Here is a 26,399-nt window from a genome sequence, read left to right as displayed (position 1 = left end):
ATGCAGATGGTTTAAACATTATGACAGTGTGTGTTGTTAATTTCAGGGTTTAAACTTCAGTGGTGCTGATCTTTCTCGTTTGGACCTTCGATACATTAACTTCAAAATGGCCAATTTAAGCCGCTGCAACCTGGCACATGCGAATCTCTGCTGTGCAAACCTTGAACGAGCTGATCTTTCTGGATCAGTGCTTGACGTAAGAATCATTTTTGGTTAGGAGGAAAATTAAAAGTTTAGGCTATTGAGCAGTCTCAAAGAGTAGGAATTACACCTGTCTTTCTTTTTGGAGCTTGACTTGAAAACAGCAATGAAACTGGAGGATCTAAAAGTGAAATGGGTTGGCTTTGCAACTTTTATACCTTTATGAAACATAGACCTGGAAGGTTTAGCAACTAATAAGAAGTTAAATCTTGAAATTAGGCCTTGATGTCTGAACAGTGTGCGAAATTGATCAGAAATGGTATATTCTATAAATTATAAATGCAAAGCTGAAAAGAGCTTGCGAAATGTATTCAGCCTCATTTCTGGAATGAAAAACTATGATTCCTCTTGAAATATTAGGCAGAAATATTTTGAAATAAACATGGAAAGTAGCATTTCAGTGGTGTTCTTTCTGTGCATCTGTATTGGGTACCTATGTATATGTATTTGCATGTACATATATAGACACATATGTATGTATGTGTGCAACAATTATCCATGTTAATTTGGGGCTAAAGGACATATGCAGAAACAGTATCTTTAAGTGCCTTAAAACCAAGGCCCAAGTCTGTATGTCTTGAATTAACCACAAGTAGTGTAGTATCATGTTTTTGATAGTCACTTACTGAGTTATTTTAATTTTGGTTTTATTCCTCAGTTGCAGCCTGTTTTCCATGAAGCTTTATATCAGATCTACTAAATAAAATCTGCCAGTATACATTTATATCATAGGGTCAAGTCAGTAGCAAAATAGGCAAAAGACTAATAGCACAAAGAATAACTTTGAAGAGCTTAGTCTGTAGTAAACTGTTGAGAGATGACTTGGTTTTTGTTAGGGATAAAAAGAGGTAAGACAGACTAGATCATTCAGAGTCAGAAGCTGGGTTTCAGTTCTGTTCAATTGTGGCTCAGGTTCACAGTAACACTATAATTTTCCCTGTAAAGTAGGGCTTGTAGTTCTTGTCCTGTTCTTTTCATACAGCTGATGTGCAGGCTATGTATATCTCAAACGCGTTGATAAGCTGAGGCGTTAGAGGACGGTACGGTTAACTGTTAATGATGAAACTCGGCTCGTACTGAAGTTCTGTTGCCCAGAGTGTCTAAGCTGTGAGAGTCAGGACGAATGTCGCATTGTCCTTGGCACTTGAAGATGGCTGCTGACCAATAGCGATGGGTCCTTCAGCATCCACAAAACATGATGCGTGCTAAGAATTCTGCCACGTAGAATGCTCCACCCCTCTTTCTGAACTGCTCACTCAGTTTATAACCTTGCTTCATGGCTTATGAAACCTTTCTATAGGAATTCTTTACTTCTGTAAACCGAGACAGTCCCCGTTTCTGTCACTGTCACGCAGCCCGTGGCTATGCCTCTATCTATTCTGTTGGCATGCTGCAGATGGCTTCTATGTAGCCAGCCATGGAGAAACTGTTATTGATAACTCAGCACTTACCTCTCCATTGCATATTTGCAAGGTTTATGAACTGGTAAGAGATAGTGGTAAGAACTGATAGGGTTATTAATCTATAAATGCTTTTTATCTCTTAGAGATAAGAACCGTTTTCAAAGTGCAATACCATTATTCTTTAAAAATAGCACTAATAACCTACTGCTCCTATCAAAATGCTGGCAGTTCTCCAATCTCAGCATTAGCGACCACTTTCCTGTTTTGTGAAGAGGGGGTGGATCCTTTACATGGTTAGATAGAAAAATGTCACTGCAGTTTCTCATATATTTGCCTCCTTATGATATTCCATAGTGCAGCCCTGAGTATAGAAAGGTACTTCATACTTACCTTAGGAACTTTTGACAATATTTACAGTGTGTTTTACTTAAGAGCATTAGAGAATCAGAGACATTTATTTGCATATATCAACTTCCTGTCTTGTTATATTTTCAAGTACATAAAATCCAATCATCTTTAGTTATTTTGGTCTTTCCAGGTCCTTATTCTACCTATCTAATCAGAGCTCTGCACTACTTATGTTAAGACACCAGCATAGACAGGAATAAGCAAGTGTTTATCAATTTCCTGTCATTGGGATAGTCTCTGTCTCATCACCCTCTTACTAGAATTGACTGTAGGCTGAAATTTTACCTATAAAACAAGAATTTTTCTTGATAGCAATGGCTATGCATAACTTAATCAGCCTTATGATTTTATTTTATTTTTGGTGGAGCTAGGGCTTGACCTCGGGGCTTCATGCTTGCAAGGCAGGTGTTCTACTGCTTGAACCATACTTCTAGTGCATTTTTCTGTGCCTTTTTGGAGATGGGGTCTTGCAAACTATTTGCTGTCCTCAAACTGTGATCCTCCCGATCCCAGCCTCCCAAGTAGCTAGGATTACAGGTGTGAATGAGTCTTCAGTGCCTAGCCAGCCTTATGATCTTAGAGAAGTTCAATTATCATTCACATTACACCTTACAGTTTTTTTTGGGGTGTGTGTGTGTGTGGTACTGGGGCTTGAACTCAGGGCCTTCCCCTTGAGCCACTCTGCCAGCCCTTTACTGTGGTGGTATTTTCAAGATAGAGTCTTGAGAACTATTTGCCCAGGGTAGTTTCAAACCGCAGTCCTCCTGATCTCTGCCTCCTGGGTAGCTAGGATTACAGGTGTGAGCCACTGACCCTGGCATGACTTACGGTTTTTAAAACACTTTCACATTTAGCTTCTGCTTTGATTGTCACAATTGGTGAATGTCTAATGTTAGCATCAACTTTACAGATAAGCTTCTGAGAGTTCTGAACTCTGAATTCTGAGGAATTGAACCCATTGAGTTAAATTAACAATTTAAAACTTAGACATGTGCTTTCTGACTCTTTACTCCTCTACATTATGCACAGTGGTGCTCAGGTTTGACAAGGTCCTGCAGCAGTGGTCAGCACAGAAGGACCTGACAGGTCACTTGTTAGTGCTTTTGTAGCTAAATGATGCCTTATAATTGCTGGAATTAGTATTCTGGCCTTTGAAAAGGAAGTGGTGCTAGCCTCTTGGGACATAAAGGATTTTTATTGATTGATTGCTGCAGTGATAAGGAAGAGGCAGTCCATACCTCTAGTGAGTTTTGACTTCTTTACCCATTCATTTTGACTCTCACTACTGTCATGCCTGGAGCTATTTATAAGAACAGGAATTCCCCTGTGTTTCAGTGAAGTGGGCAGGCTGTTGGTGTTTGTTTCTTCTAAGACAAACCTTGTAGTGCTGGGGATCGAATTCAGGGCCTTGCATTTGCTAGGCAAGCTCTCTACCACTTGAGCTGCCATGTCCCCAGTGTCTAAAATAGTTCCTCCAACAGAACTTAAAAAAAAAAAAGTTCTTTAATTCTTCTTGGTTTCTATTAAAAGTCTTTAATGTAAATGGAAGATAATTGAGTGCATGCATGTTTGTTGAATGGGGGCCCTTTCCTCCCTTTACTGTTTTTTTCCTCTTATTATTTACTCCAAATGGGACAATTATGAACCTTCAAACGAGGACTATTTCTTTGCAGTGTGCAAATCTGCAAGGAGTCAAGATGCTCTGTTCTAATGCAGAAGGTGCATCCCTGAAGCTGTGTAATTTTGAGGATCCTTCTGGTCTTAAAGCCAACTTAGAAGGTGAGATCCTGTGTGTGAACACGTATTCTATGGTGAAAGCAGACCATAATATAAAAAGTCCAGCAAAGTAATTGTTAATGGTAAGGCAGTATGACTTTGGGGGCTAGGCTTCCTCTGCCATCATATTCAGAGGGCTTGCAAAGGGTTAAGATGCTTCTTTGGCCTTGATCATAGCTAATCAATATTGAGGACTCAGAGAGGTAAAGGTTTGAATATTTAATGAGGCTTTAGTTGGAAAATCAACATTTTATTTATTTTATTTTTTGGTTGTACTGGGGTTTGATCTCAGGACCCACTCTTACTAGGTAGGCTCTCTCCCACTTTAGCCACACCTCCAGCCTAAGTTTCTTAATTTATACCCTAAATAAATTGTCAATGGTGGTTGAGAAACTTGAGATTTCAGGTTCATTTCCCAAAGTTACAGGATAACCTCCATTAAGTCAATAAGCCATATTGTAGTTTTATTACAGGTATATAACCTAAGTATTTTTAAGTTTAAGCTACTCTCAAAATCTGTTTCTCATAGGTGCTAATCTGAAAGGTGTGGACATGGAGGGAAGTCAGATGACAGGAATTAACCTGAGAGTTGCCACCTTGAAAAATGCGAAGTTGAAGAACTGTAACCTCAGAGGGGCCACTCTGGCAGGAACTGACTTAGAGGTGAGTTCACCAACATGTGAAGAGTTTCAGTAACGTAGAATTACTGAGTTTATCACGCAAAATTTTTTGAACTCATAAGCAAAGCAGTTTGCTGGTAAAAGTGCCAGGTAGCATACTAGTGCAGCTGGAGGGCTGTTTTCCTTCCCACTGTTGTTCAAACAAATTACCATGGCAGAGCAGGGTCCTGTCACCCTCAGAGATATGGAAGGCTCATCTGACATTGATTCTAGTTGGCTTCCTTTCTTTTCTTTTCCTTGGGTCTTTCTGATGCAGATACAGTTGATATAGTAATTATTAATGTGATCTATTGTGTTTTCATAAATTTGAATTCTGAATAGTATTTAATGGACCAGATTATTTTTTGAACTACTTGAGAAATTTAATTGGCATCTGGATTTAAAATCAGGTTCAGGAAAGGCCTGTTTTAAATTGACATCATGCTCTTTTTGAATCTTACCTTGAGATTTTAATTTTGTCCAATTATCTTTTCCATAAGATTATATTCTGGGACTGGGCATGTGCTCAGTCCTGTGGTCCCGGCTACTCCAGAGGGAGAATTTCCATTCAAGGCCAGCTAGGACAAAAAGGGAGCAAGACACCATCTCAGTCAAGAAACTGGACATAGTGGTGTGCCCCTGTGATCCCAGCTATGCAGGAGGCTGTAGGTAGGAGGATTATAGTCTTATTAGGCCAGTTCTGAGCAAAAACTTAAGATCATGTCTGAAAAATAACAATGCAAAATGGGCTGGGGGCATGGCTCAAGTTGTAGAGTACCTTTTTATTTAGTAAACTCGAGGCCCTGAGTTCAAAATCCAGTACTGCCAAAAAAAAGAAAAAAGAATCCTGTATATCTTCTTGATTTGCAAATTTAGCTAGCAGGCTTCATAGCTGGAGTTTAGGGTTGTTCATTCTTTAAGACAGGGTCTCACTATGTAATCCAGACTGGCCTCGAATTCTCCATCCTCCCACCTCAGCCTCCTGAGTACTGGGATTACAGGTGTGAGCCACTGCACATGGCTCAGTGACTATTGGAGGATATCAGCGCTCTCCAGTCACCCTGCAGTGGGAGCTGTGCTCCTCACCCATGCTGCCCTACACCGTGGCTAACTAGCTGTATGCAGCTCTGGGCTGTTGACCTGCAACTAGTGCAACTGTGACATTGACTTTTCTAAATTGTATTTCATTTTAATCCATTAAAATTTGCATAGCCACATATGGATGCTGGCTGTCCTATTGAACAGTACAGCTTGATACAAGATAATCAGCATAGACGGATTGTAGATGAAAGTATGTTTACATTTACCTTGCTGTTAATTGTTTTTCTTTCATGTTGTAGCCTTAATCACTTGATAGTTCTTAAGAGAAGTCTCCTTTAAACTTAAAGAAAAAAGATCCCACCTATGGCTGACACTGTAATCCTGTTCTGAGCACAAGTATTAAATTGTCTGTTATTTGTTTCTGTCACCTAAGATCATAGGCTTGTCCTTGGTTTTAGTTGTCATGGAGTCAGTGTGGGTCAGCAGCAAAAACCTCCGTCTGCCCAGCCGATTGCAAAGACTGAGCAGTTGACCACAGGGGGGCAGCTGCTGGCACTTGCCTCCTCAGAGATTGTGTGCATCCGCCTTCTCTCTGACTGGCCCCACCATGTCCAGAGACTTAATGCTCATCTTTCCCACCATGATCTTTAGAAGAGTTAGCAAACAGTCCCCAGTGGTGGTGGTTTTGCCATTTACACATCTACTCAAAGTTATTGTGCTTAAATAAAAGGCAGTTCCCCTGTAAAAATGTTAGGGCTGCAGAATGAACAAATCCACTACACAAATTTAATAATTAAGCAAAATCTCAAAAGTTTTTAAAAAACAGTCTTCCTGACTTTTGTTACTGTTTGGGATTGTGGTAGATTTGTTTAGATAGTAGTTATTACATTGGAATCCATTCTGGATTTTAAATGCCTGCTTACAAAACATATGATCAGATGGGGAACATCTTGTTTAACCTTTGTTTAGACATGTTTGAGACAGTCTGATGTCAGCCAGGGATAACAATTTCAGATAGTAGAAAACTTGGCTTTAATATACATTGGTAGTGTTCAAGAAAAGATGTGTCTTGAGTTTTACTGTATAGGAACAGTGTCCTAATATGCCCAGAAGTCATGTTGAGAGGAAACATGTAAGGCCCTAAGTTTCCATGTGGTTACATAAGCCTTGTTCTGCTTTACAGAACTGTGATCTGTCTGGGTGTGACCTTCAGGAAGCCAACCTAAGAGGATCCAATGTGAAGGGGGCCATCTTTGAAGAGATGCTGACACCACTACACATGTCCCAGAGTGTCAGATGAGAGTGTGGGGGCTGGTAGAAGATGTCAGAATTAAAATATGTTTTCCATATCATTTTTCTTCTCCACCCACTCAGTTGTCTAGAAGAAAAACACTGTAAGGGAATTTAAAAAGTGTTTAGAGGATTATGGTTTTTCTTAGTGGTGCATAAGGGAAAAAATTGAATTTTTCCCCACATTCTGATTTTAAGAAAAGCGCTCATTTAATAGATGTAGGGACACCAGGTTATACTGCTGCCTTTTGAATGGGGTGGGGGCTTGCCTGGTTTAATGACCAGGAATAGTATCTGTTATATTTGCTTTAAATAGGCATGATATGGAAATACTATCTTGGTTTAAGATGCATTTGAGAATTTTAATTTATGAAAAGCACAACACATGCAATTATATTTATTGAATACCTAGATGCAGTACGGATAAACTTGTTAAATTTTATGAGAACATGAAAAGGTTGTTCAGGTGTATAAATAGCTTTAGTGACTCCTCCCCCCCTTAGATATCTGTGCACCATGTGAACGTGGTGAGGTCAGACTCTAGAAGGTTCTCTTTTCAGGTTCATTTTTATAATGTTTACTTTCTAGAGCAAAACAGTAGTAAGGAAGTATCCCATCCTTACTGATTGAGACAGAGTGGAAGGAAAGACCACTGTATATGGTTATCATTCTAAAGGGGCTGGAAGTCTCCAGATGAAGAGTTTGCCTATAGCTACAGCATATAAATGAACATTCATCAGAGCTTCATTCTAGGCAAGTTCCACTCAACACAGTTCTGTTGACAACTCATCTTGTTTTCTCACACAATCAACACAAACAGAAAGATACTTCAAAACCAAAAATCCAAGGTGCATCATTAACACCCACTTAACACAAATGCCAATTAGTGTAAACAAGACCAGGTTAGAAATAGGTATGAAGTCTCAGTTCACTGCCATTAAAGCCATAAAATAGGAGTAAATACAGCAGAGTCACTTTTTAGAAGGCAATGTAATATAATTACAGCTAAAACCCCGCGGTGGGGAATGAGGAACCTTAACTGACAGTTTGATAATAGCCAACAAAAAATTAATGAAAGTAAAGGCATTTGGCTGGTCTAAGATGTAATACCAATGAGTCAGCACCTTTGATTCTTTTACTTATATTTTCTGTTGTGTGTATACATACATATTTTTTAAATCAAAATTTAGCTCAGCAGAGCCAAGCTCTGCAGCAGCAGAGATTGGGCCTTTATTCTCCCCCCGCCCCCAAGTGTCCCAGTGTCCTGTGTGTACCCCAAGAGCAGGGATATATGCTGTGTCCAAAAGGGTTGTGAATCCTGTAGACGCATCACCTTGAGGCAATGAATCATTAAAATCCACCTTTGACTCCTTTGGGAGGATGACATATCTTTAGTATTCTGTAGCTTATTCTCTATCTACATATGCAAAGCTTTCCTTACAGTAAAGGGCACATATGCACAGGGTGGGGAGATCGCACCTTTACAGGTGAAGGAAAGCAACCTTAGAAATGAATTATTTTCTTTGCTTTATTATTTTTACCAAGACAGAGAAGTATTGTATTGAGAGATATCTATTTTCATAATCAATATGTGCCTAAATTATATTTAAATCATTTCATTCTGTACTATATTTTCAGTAATTGCAGAATATGTTAATTCACTTAAGGGTACCTCTGTAGACAAACCTAAAACTGCAGAAGAATCTGAAAGATCTAAACATGGTGTGCTTAGAAACTTCAGTTTGGATCTGATGTATACTGCATTAATAAATGATATGAAATGTTGAAAAGATACTCCTGGTGTTCCTTCTGTGGCTTTTGAAGATCAGTACTTTCTGGACTTCCCTTACATTTCTCCAATATGGGTCGGCAGCTGGCTTTGAGCGACTGGGAGGAAAAGGGAATTCAGCACAGCACTTGTGATGGAACAGTCTTTGTGAAGCCACCATTGAAGTAACTTGATTTCTTAGAACATGACTATTTTTGGCCCATCTCTTCAAAACCCACCCTGCTAGCAAGTATAAAAACCTTTATTCTGAACAAAAGAAAAAACTGCTTTCAGCAACTTCTCTGATTTGTTTGTGAACATTTCCAGTTTGTGTTATTAAGCCAAATGGATAACATGCTCCCTCAGAATGTTTTTTGCCTGACAACTAGGAGAGAGAATAAGGAAAAAGAGCTTCCACCTTCTGCCTGTCCTCGTGGTAGATGGTGACTCTACATATAAGTTAAAATAGTTTTGTTGGGGGAGGACTAGGGAGCTGTTTAAACCCAAATTGGTTAGATTATGTACATTGATAAAATCAGTTCTCTTACTTGAGCAGTTGTCTAAATCAATAGATGTTATGTTCTGATGTAGTCTAGTTTCTTCAACTACAGTTTCAAGGCAATCTTAGTAAATGTTGCAAAGTCATGATTTTGATGGTTTCCATTTATAAACCAAGACCTGACGTATTTTCTCCAGTTGTTCATGTTATGAATCTATTGTTCATACTAGAAATCTGCCCCAAGTCAACTTTTAAGTCATCCTTAATATATGGAAAACCCTCGAATTTTATTAAATCCCCAAGGAAGCAATAGATTTAAAATTAAAAGGTCCAGTGCTACAAAGAAAAAGTGATGGCATTATTTCAGTCTAAGGCACCTTGTATGAGGATTAATTCTCTGGGACCCTTCAGCAACCTGAGGAGATGTGTCAGCTGGAGTTAACCTTGACGTCTTCCCACCGAGATTTTACATTAGGGCAGAAGAGATGCTCTTCCTTTGTCCTTCAGTGAGATTACGAAATCATTATTGTAATAATTTTGAGGTGTTTTCATGTTGGAAATTTAGTGATTTTCTCTCTAAAGTTATTCCTTCAAATTTAGAAAAAAATATAACAACCTTAAATTCCAATTTTTTCAGTCCAATTTGTTAAGTTCAGTTCCTTGGTAAATTGGCTGAACCAGGGAATTATGAATGGGCTCAAAGTGTGTCACTACACATCAAAACCTCATTATTGGTATAGTGGTTTGATATCCCATTTGGTATTGTAGAAAGTAAGACAAGTAAGGTCCATCTCACCAGCCAGGTGCATCCCAGCTACTCAGGGAGGATCAAAAATGCAAGACCCTATTAAGAAAATAATGAAAGCAAAAAGGGCAAGGGGTGTGTCTCAAGTGGTGGAGCACCTGCCTGGCAAGCTCGAGGCCCTGAGTTCAGACCCCAGTACCGCAAAAAAAAAAAAAAAAATCTATGTGACCTAAGACCAGACTATTGCAGATTTACAGCACAAACATACAGCATATTGAATAATTTCACAAATCTTGTTGCTGTGTTATCTTTTAACCTTCCAAAGCATTTCTTCTCAAATTAGCAATTCATGGAAACTTACACGTAGCCCCATGATGCTCACCCAGAGGTAAGTGCTTCACCTGGCCATAGGGCTCCCATCCCGTTAGTGCTAGCCAAAGATCACAGTTTCTGCTTAGGTGACATTGAGAAGCACATCCCTCTATAAGCAGGAAATTAGATGAGATTCCACTCTTTAAGATCTGAATGGCGGGTTAGTCAAGCTATCTAAGTGAAATAATTAAAACAAATTTAGCATCAATCATTGATGTTTTATCTTGAAGTTCCCTCCATTTACAATTATCTTTAAAGTTTGTCCCCTTTTCCACCCACAGGTCTGGGTAGCCTTCACAGGGATATTGGAAAAACCAAATGAGTTTACTTGGCAAGACACCATTCATTGCTCTTTAGAATCCTTGTGAATGGGATTATTTCAGAGAATGTAGGCAATGGCTGGTGGGTTTAGCATCCTACCTGAGAAGTTGCCAGTTTCAGTTCTAAAATGAACAAACAGTAACTAAGTTTTATTTTTTTTAAAGCATCTTACAGCTTAGCTAATGCCGCAGGCTTTGCAACCTATTGTACATAAGGTTTAAATAAACATATTTGAAGCAGAAGTAGAGGAAACATTAAACCTAACCTGGCTTAAAAAGTCCTTACTTTCATTCATTCAGTCGTTTATTCAAACCTATACGTGTTGGATGCTGACTCGATGCCAAGGTTTATTAACAGATAATTAGATAGAATTCTTGACAGTCATGGGTTATAAACCTAGATTAAATTAGGGGAAGGGCAATCATGTATTCAAATGAATGCAATAAAGAGTAATGGTTCTATTTCTTTTTAAAATGCTTATGTAAATAGCATGTCCGAGGTTATGCCGCTGTGGTTTGGGGTGTGACATCTATAAAATTCTGATGATACAGCCAAGTGTAGTATCATGAATCTGTAGTCCCAGCACTCAGGAGACCGAAGCAGGAAAATCACTTGAGTTCAGGAGTTCAAAACCGTTCTGAGCACTACAGCAAAAACCTCACCTCAAGCAAACCAACAATTTGGATGATGATAGGTACTTTTCAGGGCTGTTATAATGAATAAGGTTGGTCTTACTCACAGGCAACTGTTGCTTTTCCTCGTCGTGCTCACTGTTCTTAGCACGATGGTTTGCATATTTTCATTTCATAAGCATCTACTAAAAGGAGTTGATCCATCAGCTTAAATCTGCTTAATAGGGTCTTGCTCTTAGAGTATTTGAACTGCAAGTTTTCATGATACGGTGGAAACCTTGTGGGTAGGAAACTGGAGAATGTTCACCCAGTATCTATTTTAGGATCCTATATGGATTTTATATAATGTCAATAATCATTAATAAATGAGGTTTTTAAAACTGAAAATGACTGATTATCTGGTTTAAAATCCTTTCTTTTACAAATAGGGAATCTAAAAGCTGAGATCAGCTCTAGGGCATCCTGACTCAACTTTCTATATTTATTGCACTGTCCGCCTTGTGAAAGTTTTGTGTGTGCATTTGACTTCACTTAGTCTCAAACATCTATTTTCTTTGAACTCTTGATAGGGCTGTCAATTTCCTCAAGGGAATCCAACCTAGCTAGATTTTAATCTCTTTGAATGGTGGCCTCAGCTATAAAAGTTTTAGCTAAGATTTTAATGGCCAGAGTTAAGTAATTTAACAGATACACCGGTGGGTGTTCCAATTACATACACCATTAAAGGGCTTTATGAGAGGATTAAAAATTATTATTATTAAACTGTAGTCTGTGTGCAGCATAATTTACCAGCGGGAAAGATTTCAATGTCCTGGAAAAGTTTCATATAAAAAGGAAGCTAGGAGAAGAGAAAAGTCACAGCGCTCACCACATCCCAAAGGAAGATTGGGATTCTTCTGACCTTTGCCTCCAAACAGGTAAAGTACTTTGTATTTCTATGGTACTATTTGTTTTTAAGATTTCGTGCTATTGTATGTCTACAGGGCATTTTATACCTCAAGAACTAAGTCCAACGGTGATGGCATCAAAAGAAGCCTTGATCTTCACTGACCTTGTCACTTACAAGGTGACAAGAGATCCAGTCACTGGGGAACCCAATGGCTTGTTGATGAATGTTTGACTTTAGCCTCTTCCACATCAGATGAAAATTAATTTAGAGGTACATTTCATCAGATAATTAGGGGCTCCCTTGGCAAGAGAGATATGTGCAGGGACTCACCACCAGGATGAGTGTGGAGTCTTTGCTGGCTCTTACAGATGGTCCAGCCAGCAGGAATACTTGAAAGACTAGAGGACAGACCAGGAGCACGTTGTTTAGTGCATAGTCTCGCCTTTTATAGTCAGGCAACTTTATATTAGCCAGAAATACCTAGCAAGGGTTACTTTTCAGAGTGGATGGTTCACCAGTCTTATTCTCAGGAATAATAGTTGAAAATGAATCCACGACAAGGGAAATGTGAAGGCCAAAATGTGAACTTGATAAGGGGCGAATCATGGGTTTTGGATAACTAAATAATAAAAATAGATTACCAAAAAACGTGCTGAAGAAGTGAGTTTAAAGTATTGATTTTTTTTTTTTTTTGTCCTCAATGGCTAGGAAACTCAAGGCACACAAGTAGATGTCTTTTTGCTTCACTGTCTGTGTGTAAAAGTTGTATAGCCCTAACTTCCATCTTCTGTAGAGTTACAGGTACAGATGACAGGCTTTTCTTTAAGAGGTCTTTATTTTCGTTCATTCCAGTCTGGGTCTATTTCTGATTGTTCACTGACGTTCCTTAGAATGGAGACAATTCCAAAACTTCTGGCTGTACTTATTCTGTTGACCTCGTGTGTGGAGGGCTGCTCCAGCCAGCACTGGTCCTATGGATTGCGCCCGGGAGGGAAAAGAAATGCTGAAAACTTGGTTGATTCTTTCCAAGAGGTAAGTTCCTCTCATGAGGCTTCAAAATAAAGCTTAGAGGCTTTGCTTTAATTGAACTATAAAATATTCAGCATGATACCCAGCACTCTGTCCTAGACACACAGGCCACGAAGAGAAGACATTCACAAAGCAGGAGTCAAAGTCCCACCTTTAATTCAAAGACTGACGAAACAGAGGGACAAATGCCAAGAGACTAGCCCAACAGGTACAGACAGTTCGTTGTACTCTAATTTGGCTACAATATTAAATCAGCAGTACATTCATGTAAGTATCCTTACTAAGGATGTATGTTCTGTGATTTCTTTCTATCATTTAAGTAAAAATGTTGGAGAATGTTGGAGTCCAGGAATTAGCAAATTTACAGTGACGAGACAGTGTAATAGAAAAGTGCTGGGTTTAATTTCATCTAGATTACAGTAGATTAGCATGGGATACCTTAAAAAAATCTGTAAAAATGTGTCTTCTTAGGAACAGGTGAGGATTTTATGAGAGAAGCCATTTATGTTAACCGACTAATCCAAAAAGTAACATAGGGCTGAGAATGGGAAATTTAGCTGGAGAAAATACCATTTAGCTTTCATTGGAAAGATGTATCCCTTTTTGGAGAAATAACAAAGAATCCCCAGAATCTGAAAGATGCTCTTCAGATTTTATGTGAAGCAAATCTCATTGAACATAATAGAAAGCAACCCTACTCAGCTATAAACTCTTGCAGTTTTTTTGTGTACTGTTTCTTCATAGGGTTGGAAGTATTTCACAGTCATCATGTCTAAGAGAACATGGTCCCTTCCTATTGTTCCCCATTGTCTCCAGAGCTCTAAACTATCCCATAAAAATGCCTGACGGTGGATCTGTGTCCTTAACGTCCCCCATCCCGATCTTACAACTTTCTCAGCCTCCCACTCAGTCCTACAACCTCCAGACCTCACTCTGCACAATTTTTGGTGAAAGTAGAAAATACGTCATTTTTTAATCTCTTAAAGAGTCACATTCTTCTTCTTCAGATAGCCAAAGAGGTTGAGCAACTGGCAGAACCCCAGCGCTTCGAATGCACTGTCCACCAACCTCATTCTCCCATTAGGGACCTGAGAGGAGCTTTGGTGAGTTCATAAGAACTTGACACAGCCCTGCAGAGAAGGAAAGGCCCTTGGGTACCACTCATGACCACTCCACCTAGCCGCTGTGAGCTGACTTTCCTGACTGTCACAGCCTCTCCCATGATGGGCTCTCACTACCTCATGGCATTCCCACTCTGTGGGTAGACAGTTCAGCCTTGGGACGACCAACAGATGTCTTCCCACTGCGAATTCTTAGAATACAGAGCTACCTAATTATACTGTAATTCTTCAAGCACATTCATCAAACCCACTCAACCAGTCTTCTCTAAGCTGATCGACAACCCTCCACTTAATTCAGCAGTTGTTCTATGGCATGGTTTTCCAGGACTCTGGGAAACACAGATACCAGAAACACTGCTTTAGACGTTTTCCCCCCCCCCCGTTTGGGTTAAATTCCAGACTTGTTAAATTTGTAACTCGGAGCTGCAGAATTGATTTCTATTGTTTTTTTAGGACTAAATTTCCACCTAAAATGGAAATCTACTAATCTTAACACAGATTTTTGATGAAAAATAAGTATAAAACAGATGGAATACAGACACCGAATTGAATTCAGTGTCACTGTTGTCTGAGTGTCATGGTCCATGGATGTGCAGCTGTCACAAAACATTATGGTTAATTTCCAATCATGCCTGGGAGAGAGAAAGCCTGAATAAATGAAGATAAGCTGTATTTTTAATTTTCTTGAGTGACTTCAACCTCCAATACCCACAGGAAAAAGAAGAAAGTGGGCAGATTATCTTTATTTCCTTTCTTTTCCCAATCTTGCTTACTGCCCGATAAAAATAACAAGCAGTGAAATTTTCCCAGAGATGACATTGTGAAGGAATTTAAGAAAAAGTTGGCGTAATTCATACTTAAGGATGAGAACTCTCATCTCTTTCCTCACATCCTATCCGTAAACTATTATTAATGTGGATTTTATGTTTATTAAGTACCTTAAAAAGACACAGTCTCCCAGGCATGGTGTTACATACCTGTAATTCACGCCCTCAGAGAGTGAAGTAGGAGGATAGTTTGAGGTCAGCCTGGACCTCACAGTAAGACCTTGTCTCAAATAAAAAAAGACCCAATCTATCATCTCTCTCTAGCACTTCCTAGTGCATGACAACAAATGGATCTGTTCCTCCTAGATCCCTGTTTTAGAAATTAAAATTAAATGAAATTCAGCTAGTCCAGTCAACCTTTATATATTTGATACTCATATTTTTCAGGAAAGTCTGATTGAACAGGAAACTGAGCAGAAGAAGATATAAATCCATTCAGCCAGAAGGACGGACAACACTTGAGTGTAATGTAGAGGTTGAAGTTTGTGACCCATTACATATCTGAAAATTGTGTGAATTTCAGAAACTTTTACACCAGGATGCACGTTTCATAATAAAGTGGAGTGCCATGGAAAAAGTGTTACAAATGGAGTCTTTCTCTAGCCCCGAGCTCTGGGGGGAGGGGCGCCCCTAAAGGGAGCCTTCCCCATAAATGCACACGAGGCAGATGGAAAGGAAGATGAGGTGACACAAAGTATCTCTGGTTGACTGGCTTGATCTCATGGCTATGGACAAGGGCCACACACAGATCCAGGCTGGAGAAAGTTGATTTAGCTATAGTTTCTTAGGGGATTGTAAGGTCATCTTTGTCCATTAACCTACTGAAGTTAAGGTGGAGCTATGGCCAAGGCTTCCTGCCACTTGGAAAGAAGTTTCCTCCTTAAATTGTCTCCGCCCAGTTGAAACCCCAGTGAGGCTGAAGGGAGGGGGTGGCTCACAGGGCTATTAATGCAGGGCTCTGCCTGGCCAACCGTGCACATTAAAGTCTGGAACTGTCTCAGTCCGTTTTCTATTGCTAGAGAAATACCTGAGGTCAGGCCTGACGGTTCATGCCCTTAATCTCAACGCTAAGGATGCTGAAGTGGGAGGAGTGAGAATTGGGAGGTCAGTCTGGGCCATATAGCAAGATCCTGTCATAGGAACAAAACAAAACCCTGAGCCTGGGTACTTCATAAGGAAGAAGTTTACTTTTGGCTTATAGTTTTGGAGGCTGAAAATGCCAAGCTTGGGAGGCCACATCTGGAGGGCTTCATGCTGTGTCAGGACGTGACGGATGGCATCACACGATAGGAGCATATAAAAAAGTGGTGAAGGGGGCGAGGTGCGGCTCAAGCAGCAGAGCACTGGTGCAGCAAGCATGAAGCCCAAGCCCTGAGCTCAAACCTCAGTTACCTACCCCACCCCCACCCAGTGTGAAGGGCATGCAAGGAAGAGACAAATGTGTGGTAGTCTCACTCTTTAACAAACTCCTCTCCTGGTAACTAATCCAGTCCCACAATACCTAACTCACTTCTGTGAGTCAGGCATCATTGCTCCTGAGGGTGGTGCCACTGTGACCTAATTACCTACCTGTTTGTAAAGGTTCCACTACCTCAAATACCTTTCCTTTGGGGACCAAGTTTCCAGTACATGAACCTTTATGGGACAAATCACATCCAAACCATAGCAGGTACCAAGACCTAAAAATAATAGTGTTTACCTGCCTGATCCTTTTGGAATTTCACTCAAGAAACACAAAGGAGTAGAGACAGACCATTGAAGATGGGGTCCTGGTGTTCCTATGTCCCCTGGCCTTTAACTAGCATTCCCACCTTTCATGCTCCACAAAGACAGGCTTTGTGCTAAACATCTGCACAAAGATTTTCAGTAGCAAACAGACTGTCTTCATCTAAAAGGAGGAAAGTGAGTCTCAGGGTTTAGGAGACCCACTTGGCTCTGTCTGGTTCCACGCTCACCACTCCTGAACAGCACTCTGATGAGCAGCCAATAAAACTGGATCCTGGGTTTTGTTAACTGGACCTGAAACAGGATGCTGGGTTCACAGGTCAACTGAGTTTTACTGGTGACCATGGGATCCCAGACACTGTGACACCAATATTCTCATTATTCACAACTTCCAGATGGCTATGGACCCTTTCAAAAACTCAAATTTCAGATAATTTCTAAGCAACAAACTAGGTCCTTTTTCCTCTTTTAGTTTGACAAATGAAACTTCTCCACTCCCCCCACACACACCCCAAAAGAGGGGGACACCTGTGCTAAGAAATCCGAACAGTGACCAGAAACATCCTGTTGGGGAGAGAACCATTTTTTTTGTTTTGTTTTGAGACAGGGTCTCACCGTGCAACCCAGGATGGCCTCAAATTCTCAATTCTCTTGCCTCAGCCTCTTGAATGCTGGTATTATAGGTGTGAACCACATCTTCAATCAGTATTTACTATAAACATTTCTATAAAATATCTTAACATTTACTACTGCACAATGCTATATCTCCCAAATATCTCCATTTGAAGAAATCTTGAAAATTGAATCAAAAATAGTTCTTCACTCCCACTTTAATAAAATTAGGTGGTAATGTGATCCACGGCATGCTGTATGGATCAAAGGCAAAATTGTATTATTTCATTAATCACTACAGGCAAGTCAGGACCACAGGCTTCTAGTTGCCAATCACTCAGTAACTATTTATTTTTATAAAAACAATATAGTTTACAATCTTTACATTAATACATTTTTTTCAAAAGGCAACAACATGCCTGCTTAGTTTATACATCAACTTGGGGCATCAACTCTCCTGTGAAATCTTATCTCTGGGGCAATTTCTTTGAAGTCAGCTGTGGGGGTCCCTCAAGGGGATAGATAAAACGATGCTCATCCAGCTACCTGATGCCAGTGCTATAGGCTTGGGATGGTATCTGGTGATTTGTAATGTGGGAGAGCAAATGGCCCAAACGACCAAGAAGGAAAGTGACAATGGTCCCTTTACTAAAATGTCAAATACTTTCCTAAATCAGAACATCTCATTCATCAATGTAAGTTAAAAAGTCTGCGGCCTTTCAAAATAGGGTGAGGAAATATATAAAATGATACATTTAATGAGATGAGTTCTCCAATGTATATGGCTTTAAATGATCAACTAGCAAAAAGAAATGGTTTGAAAACAGATGGATCATTTTAGCAAAAGTTACAGAAGTTGTAGCAGAGAAGCCAAGAATCCTTGTATGAGAGACCAGCACACTGAAAATATGGGTGAAAGAAAGTGGAATTTCTCAGGGCCCAAAAAGATTCATTCAGTCTTTCGGGCCCAAGCCAACTTCATTTTTTAAAAGCATCTAGATAATAATTATGCATACAGAAAGTGGTAATTATTGCTTTAATAAAGTAATAGATTAGCTGGGTCCAGCCTAGATACGTTTTTTTTTTTTAAAAAAAACTTCATTCTCTCTTTACTTTTATCTATCTAATTACCTGTGACAAATGAATCAGAAAACTGTCAGCTCAGATGCCAAACACATAGATGGTAAGGGCAAAAAGAAGCAAACGGTTTGCAATTTTATTAGTTCCCAGCCAAGATGACTCCAGGAACCCCATAGTACAAGTTTCACCAAACAGGACCTGGAATGAAAGGAGCTAGGGCGCCCCAGGACATGCTGTGTCTTGAAGGAGGTGTCAGTAAGGAAAAATTACAAGGTTCTTGATTTCATTTCATTAAGATATGAGTAATAACAAGCTAAACACATAATAAACTTTAAAATACATTTCCATTTTAATTTAAAAAATAAATAACAGCAAATCTGAACACAACTCTTCTACATCAATGCTTGTCTTCCTAACTGTCCGTGTATGAAACCCAACTAGTCACAAAATCACGGTAAAGGAATTTTCCACAAAGTTTGGGTGAACGTCTCAAAAAAGGTGATTACCACATGGGTTTAGGTGGGATTTATGGGAGAAGAATTTTGGCTGGATCTGAGTCACACTGGAACCGTTTATCAGAAAGGCAAACCCTTATTCCTCTGATAAGATTAGAACTGATGGCTCAACTCTAAATCCTGCCAAAGACAAACTTTACTTTTTCCAAATTCTTTTAAATAACAGACTTCTAGTGGAATGAACATTTCCAAGGAAGTAATATTCATCAACTTCCCAAATGACATAGGAAAGGAAACCCTGATTGTTAAAACGAACGGGAAGTCTAGACATGGTGTGCTAAAGACAATTACAGACATGATATATCACGGTTTCTGCTGAGAATTATGGTAATTTGTGTCAATATCTCAAAAATAGGTACTAGAGTCATTATTTTAATATTCACAATGGTTTTTTTTTTTTGCAGTGTTGGAGTTTGAATCCAGGGCCTTGTGCCTGCTAGGCAGGTACTCCACCACTGAACTCTATCCCCAGCACAAATATTTTGACCTTAGTAGCTAAGGCATGGCAGGGTCAAAGCACCAAGTCCTTATGAAAAATGAAAAATGGGGATTCCAGTGCATGGACCTGAAAACTTTTGTACAGAAACTTCCTTCTGCCTTGCCTTCTCTTTTGATTTACTTAAAATAAAAAAGCTAGGGTAGAAGGGATTTGAAAAACCATGCAGCCTCAAAATACAGTATTGTAGTTTTTACAGACGAGGCCCAGGGAGTGACCAGAAATGGACTTGCTAAAAGTGCAAAATCTTTAGTCTTATTTTGTGTTGATGGTGGAGTCTTTCTCCCCTTTTCATTATACCTGAGAAGCACGAAGAAAGAAGGCACAAACTTGATGGATCACAGGCACATGGGCACCTTCTGGGGTGCTGGAGTTGTGTGTGTATCTGAGAGGTGGGGACATGGGGGTTCAGCTACCTGAAAATGCATTCAGCTGCATCCAAAGAGTTGTGCACTGAACTGTATGTAAGTTTGTCTGTTTTAAAATAAAAAATTGCTCCTTGATCTAGAGACAACTGGAGAGAGATTTCCAGCTTAGAAAGAGTGAACAAACGTAGGTTGTTACCTCAAATACAGCTTGACACCTTTTTTTATCCTTGGGATCTACACTGTGGCTGAGTTCTTCATGGGCTTCCCTGGCGGGAAGAAATGACTACAACTCTGGAGTCAAGGGGTAAGGGTTGAAACGGGGGCAATCCATGGCCCAGCAGCTTGAACGAGGGCTTCACTTTCATCCAGTACTCTGATTTTCCAATCCTGCAGCACACCAGAGTGAACTTGTCTTTGTACGCTGGGCTATTTCCATTGAACAAAAGAAACTCCCACATCCTGACAGGCTAGTGCCATGCCTGGCCTTCAATAAGAACTTGGTATATGCTGAAAGGGATAATTCTTTTTGAAAAGAATCTCAAAAGGACAGAGAGGAGAGGAAAAAAATTAACACGGGCCCACAAACCACAAACCAATATTCACAAAGACTGTGACAATTTTGGGGCTAATTTTGGCATCTCGAGGAACCTCAAAAGGAAGATGAAGTCCAGCTCTTGCTCTCCTCTTGCATCCGCTCCTCTCTTTCCGTATTTGACGTGATCATGAGACGTTTCTTTGAGGTCTTCCTCTTTTGACTTCAGGACAGTGTCATTTATGACTTTTGTCAAATTGACTCTTTCCTACCCTCCAGCTTCCCAAGGAAATGAACCTTCTAATAATGTCCTCTGTAAACTGTGTCCACAATGCTACCTGGAATGCCTGGGGTTCAGGCAGTGGAGAGCTATTATTTCCAGCAATATATAAAGGGGATCATATGAAAAATGTGTCCTTTTAAAAGAAGGAATGTATCTGAGCACTGAGAGATCACATCTCCCCAGCCTCATCTCCAGACCTGAATGGGGACACACACTTACTGCCCTGCAAGGACAGGTTAGTGTTTTTTTCTTAATGATCCTGTTTACATCTTTCTATTTTAATGGCAGCCTCAAAAGTAGGGTAAGACCTATAAATTCCTTCTAGCCAGTCTTGTCGGTGACTTCTGAGAAGTTGTTCCAGCCACCACAGAAGTGGTCCACAATCTTTCTGTCGCCCCCTCCTTTCTCTGCAGGGCTTGATTTTTTTTCTCCTTAAAATCTTCTCTAGTTCTTACTGACACCATCTTTAGTCATAAATAACAATGTAAAAGGCTCCGAAGGGTGCCGTCTTTTGGATCAGAGCTTTATGTACAGAACTAATCTGCATTCACACTTCAAATTACCTTGAATAAAAATAAGTCGTATCAGTAACGCCCTTAGGGCCAGACCTTACCCAGCTCTGAGAGACAGCAGAAAGGAGCACCTTGTGAATGCTTCCTCCTTCACATTCTCCATCTCACCGGAACCCACAGCAACCTGTGCAGGAGGAACTGTGCCACTCTGCAAAGTGAGAAAATGGAGCCCAGAGGATTTCAAACGCTTTGCGGAATTTGCAAAGGTAAGAGGTGACATGGCAGGGATTTGAGACCAAATAGGTTTCAAAACTTAAAGCCTGTGTTTTTTCCATGATCATCGTTTTCGTGGGGGTGAAGAGTAAACATTTCCATGCCACCTCCAGAATCTGCACACTGATTTCTTCGGTAACATGCTAGACTTGTTTCAGACCTTTTACTAGGCTGACCCTCATGATGAACCAGGCACACAAAGAGGCAGGTAGGCAAATGCAGATTCTCACAGCTGAAATCTCTTTCTCTGCTCTCTTGAACTTGGAGGAGAGGACTTGGCCAAGGTCATAGAAGAGACCTCTGAGCACACCCGAGGTTGACCTCTGAAGTCCTAATCAGAAAACTTTCTGCTTTGCTATCAATACCTAAATACTACAGAAATAGCTGCGGCAGTTCCAATACTGCTCTGTTGTGGGCTTGTATTAAACACCTTGTAAAGACTACACTAGCAAGCTGGGTTGTAAGAAGCTGGAGTACCACTTTCTTTGTGTAGCCTCAATTTCCTTAGCTACAAAATGAGAGTCTTCTAGATTTGACTTTTAAAACCCTCTAGCTTCATGTGGTTGTTATATGTATGAAATATTTGGTCCTTCAAATCACCTCATGTTTTTTCTTCAAGAAGTACTGACAGTAGTACCATTAGTAATCAAATTAATTCCATGATCAAGAGGAATAAATAATCAAAGGGATAATATTGCACTGCGTTCTCCAGGGTAAAATCACACAGCAGGCAGGTACCACTGCTTCACTGGAATGGGACCTGGAAAAGAAGCTGATGAACCCAGACCCTAGGTCCCTCACAGGCAGGGATGTGAGCACAGAGGAAGGAACAGGACAAGAAACTGGGTGTGCAAAAGAGCTTCAAAGGAATCCGTGGTCAGGAGTGACCACCGCGTGGCAAGGACCATTAAGTCAGGAGTGTGAGGCACATGAGTCCATGTGATTCACACCTAACAGCATCCAATCCCCGTTAAATATGCATTCCCCCCCCACCAAGCAAAGGACATAGTAGACAATGGAGGAATAGGAAGATGTCAACTCCCAGTGTGAACTTGGTATCAAGCTCTTCTAAGATGCTGGATGGGACAGGGAAGCACACAGGAGAAAAGCAAGTCAGTCTCAATCAGAGCGTTTCAGCAGCAAAAAGCAGGAACTCTTCCAGGAGTTGGGGATGGGCTGCTCCACCATTGCTGCAGGAGAACCAGCCCAGGCTTCTGCAGACTGCAGCGTCTCCATGGTAGAGGCTGGAATGCAATCATCGTGAAGGACAGCTCTCCTTTGAAAGCACACAGCAGATGGCTGCTTCTGGAACTCCATGTGCACTGAAGGGGATATGGCAAGGCCCCAAACATCTATCAAAGGGAAGCTTTGGAAAGCACAAAACCAGTTTTGACCTGGTGACCACCATCCAGTCTAGGACGCACAGCCATCAGGGAGTCCCCATAATGAAGAATCCTCTCCTGGAGGCTGGGTCTCAGGCAGCAGCTGTCCAAGGAACACTAGATTAAGAGGGCAAGGTCCTTACTGGGATCCGGGCTCAGAAGAAACGAGGCCAGACTTCCGAGTTTTTGGAGGGGGTGGGGGTGGAACTTTGGCTTCTCTTCGGACAGGCAGTGGGGGCGCAATCTGGGGAGCAGACACACGGGATTAGAAATGAGTTCTCTCTCTTCCCAATTCTGCCTTAGCTTATTACCAGTCTATATTTATCTACATAGCCTTTGCAAGGCAAAAAGGGGAATGAGTCTCATTTGTCCTACGTGTTCCCCTTGAGCTGATGATTCATGCAGGTACGCATGCACACACCCAATCGCAGATGTATTTCCAACACCTGTGTACCTGCCATATACATGGAAGGTACTCCACAACTATTTGCTGAATGAAGGAAGGAAACCCACATGAGGCCACTCCAGAACAACTGTTTCTCACTCAGAAGTGAGCCTTGAGTGTGAACTTGAACTCACTCATCTCCCCACCCACACCCAGTGCAAGGGACAGAGAATGCCTCTTCCTTTGGCAGCGTGGGAAAGCTGTATCTCCTTCCTGTCCACCTCCTGTGCTTTCAGGCATGGACCCAAGAGGATCACAGTGATCACTGTGTGGGAAAACCTGTCCTTTGAAGAGCCGGGACAGCTCATGTGGTCTCCCTGGGGGTGGGGCTCTGTGACCTCACTGCCAGCTGCAGTTCCTACCTCCGTGGAGCTCCTCTGGCTGCTCTCATAGGGCTTACTTTTCGGGGGAGGTGGAGGAGGGACAGAAGTCACCGGCCTTTCTGTCTGTAAAGATGGGGAGCCTGGAAATGATACAAAGCGACAGGGAGAGAGAAAGATTTATCTAGGAGCCTCAAAGAAACAGTACTTTCTCTGTGACACTTAAACCAGTCAGGTCAATCAAATCGTTATAGCCATTTTCTGTGGTTTCTGTAGGCAGAATGAAGACCTCTTACCCCTCATGATAAAGGTAGTACCTTTCATTCACCAAATGGCTTCATAGGAAATTATGAACTGAAAAATTCCATTTTTTTACTATTAAGCTGAAGATGAGAACATTTTCTGGAGTTTCTTGGATATATCCATGTCCTCCAGGAAACCGTGCCCCATTCTAACTCTTGGTTGACTGTTATCCCCCATTGACACTGGCAGATGAACCTCCCTTATGCTTCCGCCCCACTGGGTACCTTATAATTTTCCTCAAGTATTGCATAGTGCTGGTTCTCTAAGCCAGTAGGATATGGATTGGGTCTCTTTCTTGACCCTTTGCAGGTCTAACTACTCAATGGTTAGTTCATAAGTTCCTTGCTTCCTGTCCAGTCTACTCTGAATCCCCTTGACTTATGCCTTTGCAGTTGGAAAAGGGACTTTCAGATCCTTCTGATCATTAATGAGAAACATTTAACAAACCAGGTAGCTGGAGGCTCCTTGTCAAACTCTATTATCTTATTTCCAAGACCACTGAATCAAATCAACTTTACAACAGTCTCATATATTTTGTGGCTGGTTTGGATAAAAATTGCCCAGATTCATACACATACTCCATTCTGTAGCAAAAAGAATGTAAGAGATACAAGAGAACTTACTTAGGGTCCTGGTAGCTTTAGGCGTGAGTGGAGGTGGGCTCAAAGGTGTTGACTGAGGAGGTGAGCCAGAAAATGGTGTTAACCGACTGTCTACCAGCTGGAGACTCTTTGGCCTTTGTGCTTTTCTGGTTGGGCTCTAATAGCAAAGAGGAAAACACTCTCACAGTGAGGAAGGCTGAGCTCACTATGCTCCTAACAGTCTTGTCTGCTGAGCAGGAATCTGTAAAAAGGCTAAATTCCAGGAGTTACTTTTCTTTCTTTTTTTTTTTTTTTTTTTTGGTGGGACTAGGATTTGAACTCAGGGCTTCCAGCAGGCAAAGCAGGTGGTCTACTGTTTCAGCCATACCTCCAAGTCCACTTTGCTCTGGTTATTTTGGAGATGGGGGTCTCACAAACTATTTGCTCAGACTGACTTCAAACCTTGATCCTCCCAAACTCAGCCTCCCAAGTAGCTAGGATTACATGCGTGAGACAAGGGCATGTGGCTCCAGGAGTCACTTTTAAGGCTGGCACACTGTCACATGGTGGGCACCATAGCAGAGGTGCTAACTGGAGGTCACTGACCCCCAGATTATTTTCTGGCTGGCCACTGGCTTAATTTGACCACAGCTGGAGTGTGCCATATAGGCTGGAAATAAAGCCACATTGATCCTCAGGGTAAGTTGGTGTCACCACACTTAACAATTTAATGTGGCTTAGAGAAGAAAAATGCCCTTTTTTTTAAGTTAAAAGAAGAGAAGTGCAATGTTTGGACTGACTCATGGAACATGGTGGCGAGAACCACAACTTCAAGAGGCAACCCACATGTTTACGTTGCGGGTACAAGACCTCGAGCCAATATTGATTCAGAGACTTGAAGCTCTCCGTACATGCTTTTTGTGGCACCATCTGGCATCTGACACTACCACAGGCTGCTGGCTCCTGAGATCAGTCAGAGTCAGGCTTCTGTGTGGTGACTCACTGCTCTGGAGCGAGCGGAGATGTGCCGGGCACAGGCAGGCAGGCAGGGTACGCCTCCAGAGCCGGCCTGTTCTTTCTTTCCTCCCCCCGTTTCCTTCTCCTTTCCCTGCCCTGCCCTCCCCCACTTTTCCCTCCCTTCCTTATTTTACTTGTTTGTTCATTTTACCATCAGGTCAGGTTCTGGAGCTTTCTCTGCAATGACCTGGGACTTGCTCAAACTCCAGTCTTTTCTCTTGAATTTGTTGGTCCGGTTCTCACTGTCCTCTTTGAGGGCAAGATCTTCAACTCTGGCGCCTGATGAGGCCCTGCGCTCAAAAAGTGGCTCCAGGATTGACCTATCAGCCAGAAAGGACAAAAATCATCAAACACTAATCCTGTGACAGTCCAGTTCACTCCACAGGACCAGGGGTTCTGGCACCTCAATGTCATCTTTACCCATAACTTCACTCTCCAGTTCTAAATCTGAACTTTCAATTGCCAACAAACACCTCAAGACAAAATGAACAGAAATGAGACTATTAAATGAATGGAAGAAAATATTAGTGGATATTTACAGTACCCCAGGAAGAGAAGTTCTCATTAGATGTACAAAGAGATAAAGTAAAACACTGGTAGGTAGCTCTATGTAATGGGTAATAGCACACACTCTGGAGCCAGACAGCTTGTGTTCAACTCCTATCTACACTTAGCCCATTGGGTGACCTTGGACATATAAACTTTCCATACCTCAGTTCCCTGGGCCAGTGAACAATTCCAGATTAAAGATAACTAAAGAGACTCGACGAAATATAGTATGGGACCCTGACTAGATCCTGCACTGAAACTTGCTATAAGAGACATTTTTAGGATAAGAAACAAAATTAGAAATTTTGTAAGTTGAAATATCACATCAATGTCAAATTTCTGAAATTTATAACTGTGCTGTACAGTATGTGTTTAGATAAGACTACAGCCTTGTTCTTACAGTGTGATGTATGTAACCTGCTCTC

At 41.0% G+C, this 26,399-nt stretch overlaps 3 protein-coding genes across 4 annotated transcripts in view; 2 read left to right on the top strand and 1 right to left on the bottom strand.

The window, feature by feature from the left end:
- Nucleotides 1-8,572, top strand: part of Kctd9 (potassium channel tetramerization domain containing 9) — a 29,346-nt gene extending 20,774 nt beyond the window's left edge. For both annotated transcript variants that reach the window (XM_020165671.2, XM_020165674.2), the window contains 4 exons: nucleotides 47-196; nucleotides 3,686-3,791; nucleotides 4,318-4,451; nucleotides 6,672-8,572. In XM_020165671.2, the coding sequence (XP_020021260.1) occupies nucleotides 47-196; nucleotides 3,686-3,791; nucleotides 4,318-4,451; nucleotides 6,672-6,788 (507 nt within the window). In that variant the 3' untranslated portion in view covers nucleotides 6,789-8,572. The remainder of the gene's footprint in view (nucleotides 1-46; nucleotides 197-3,685; nucleotides 3,792-4,317; nucleotides 4,452-6,671) is intronic.
- A 137-nt stretch (nucleotides 8,573-8,709) lies between these two features.
- Gnrh1 (gonadotropin releasing hormone 1) lies at nucleotides 8,710-17,445 on the top strand. Its single transcript, XM_020165677.2, has 3 exons — nucleotides 8,710-13,036; nucleotides 14,041-14,136; nucleotides 15,369-17,445. Exons 1-3 carry the CDS (start codon nucleotides 12,812-12,814, stop codon nucleotides 15,408-15,410), a joined length of 363 nt encoding a protein of 120 aa, XP_020021266.1. The 5' UTR covers nucleotides 8,710-12,811; the 3' UTR covers nucleotides 15,411-17,445.
- Nucleotides 17,446-17,638: 193 nt separating this feature from the next.
- Nucleotides 17,639-26,399, bottom strand: part of Dock5 (dedicator of cytokinesis 5) — a 180,777-nt gene continuing 172,016 nt past the window's right edge. Inside the window, exons 49-52 of the mRNA XM_074055185.1 lie at nucleotides 25,577-25,745; nucleotides 24,451-24,586; nucleotides 23,567-23,667; nucleotides 17,639-23,003 (exon numbers count right to left, since the gene is read on the bottom strand). Of these exons, the coding sequence (XP_073911286.1) occupies nucleotides 22,899-23,003; nucleotides 23,567-23,667; nucleotides 24,451-24,586; nucleotides 25,577-25,745 (511 nt within the window). The 3' untranslated portion in view covers nucleotides 17,639-22,898. The remainder of the gene's footprint in view (nucleotides 23,004-23,566; nucleotides 23,668-24,450; nucleotides 24,587-25,576; nucleotides 25,746-26,399) is intronic.

This window comes from Castor canadensis, chromosome 14 (assembly GCF_047511655.1).
Source record: "Castor canadensis chromosome 14, mCasCan1.hap1v2, whole genome shotgun sequence".
In the NCBI taxonomy this organism is placed as follows: domain Eukaryota; kingdom Metazoa; phylum Chordata; class Mammalia; order Rodentia; family Castoridae; genus Castor; species Castor canadensis.
Note: the sequence above shows the minus strand (reverse complement) of the source record. Positions and strands in the feature narration are given on the sequence as shown.

Coding starts and splice junctions, on each gene's coding strand:
- Gnrh1 (XM_020165677.2), top strand. CDS start 12,812: ATGACAGGCTTTTCTTTAAGAGGTCTTTATTTTCGTTCATTCCAGTCT. Junction 13,037..14,040: donor TGGTTGATTCTTTCCAAGAG/GTAAGTTCCTCT, acceptor CTTCTTCTTCAG/ATAGCCAAAGAGGTTGAGCA. Junction 14,137..15,368: donor GGGACCTGAGAGGAGCTTTG/GTGAGTTCATAA, acceptor CATATTTTTCAG/GAAAGTCTGATTGAACAGGA.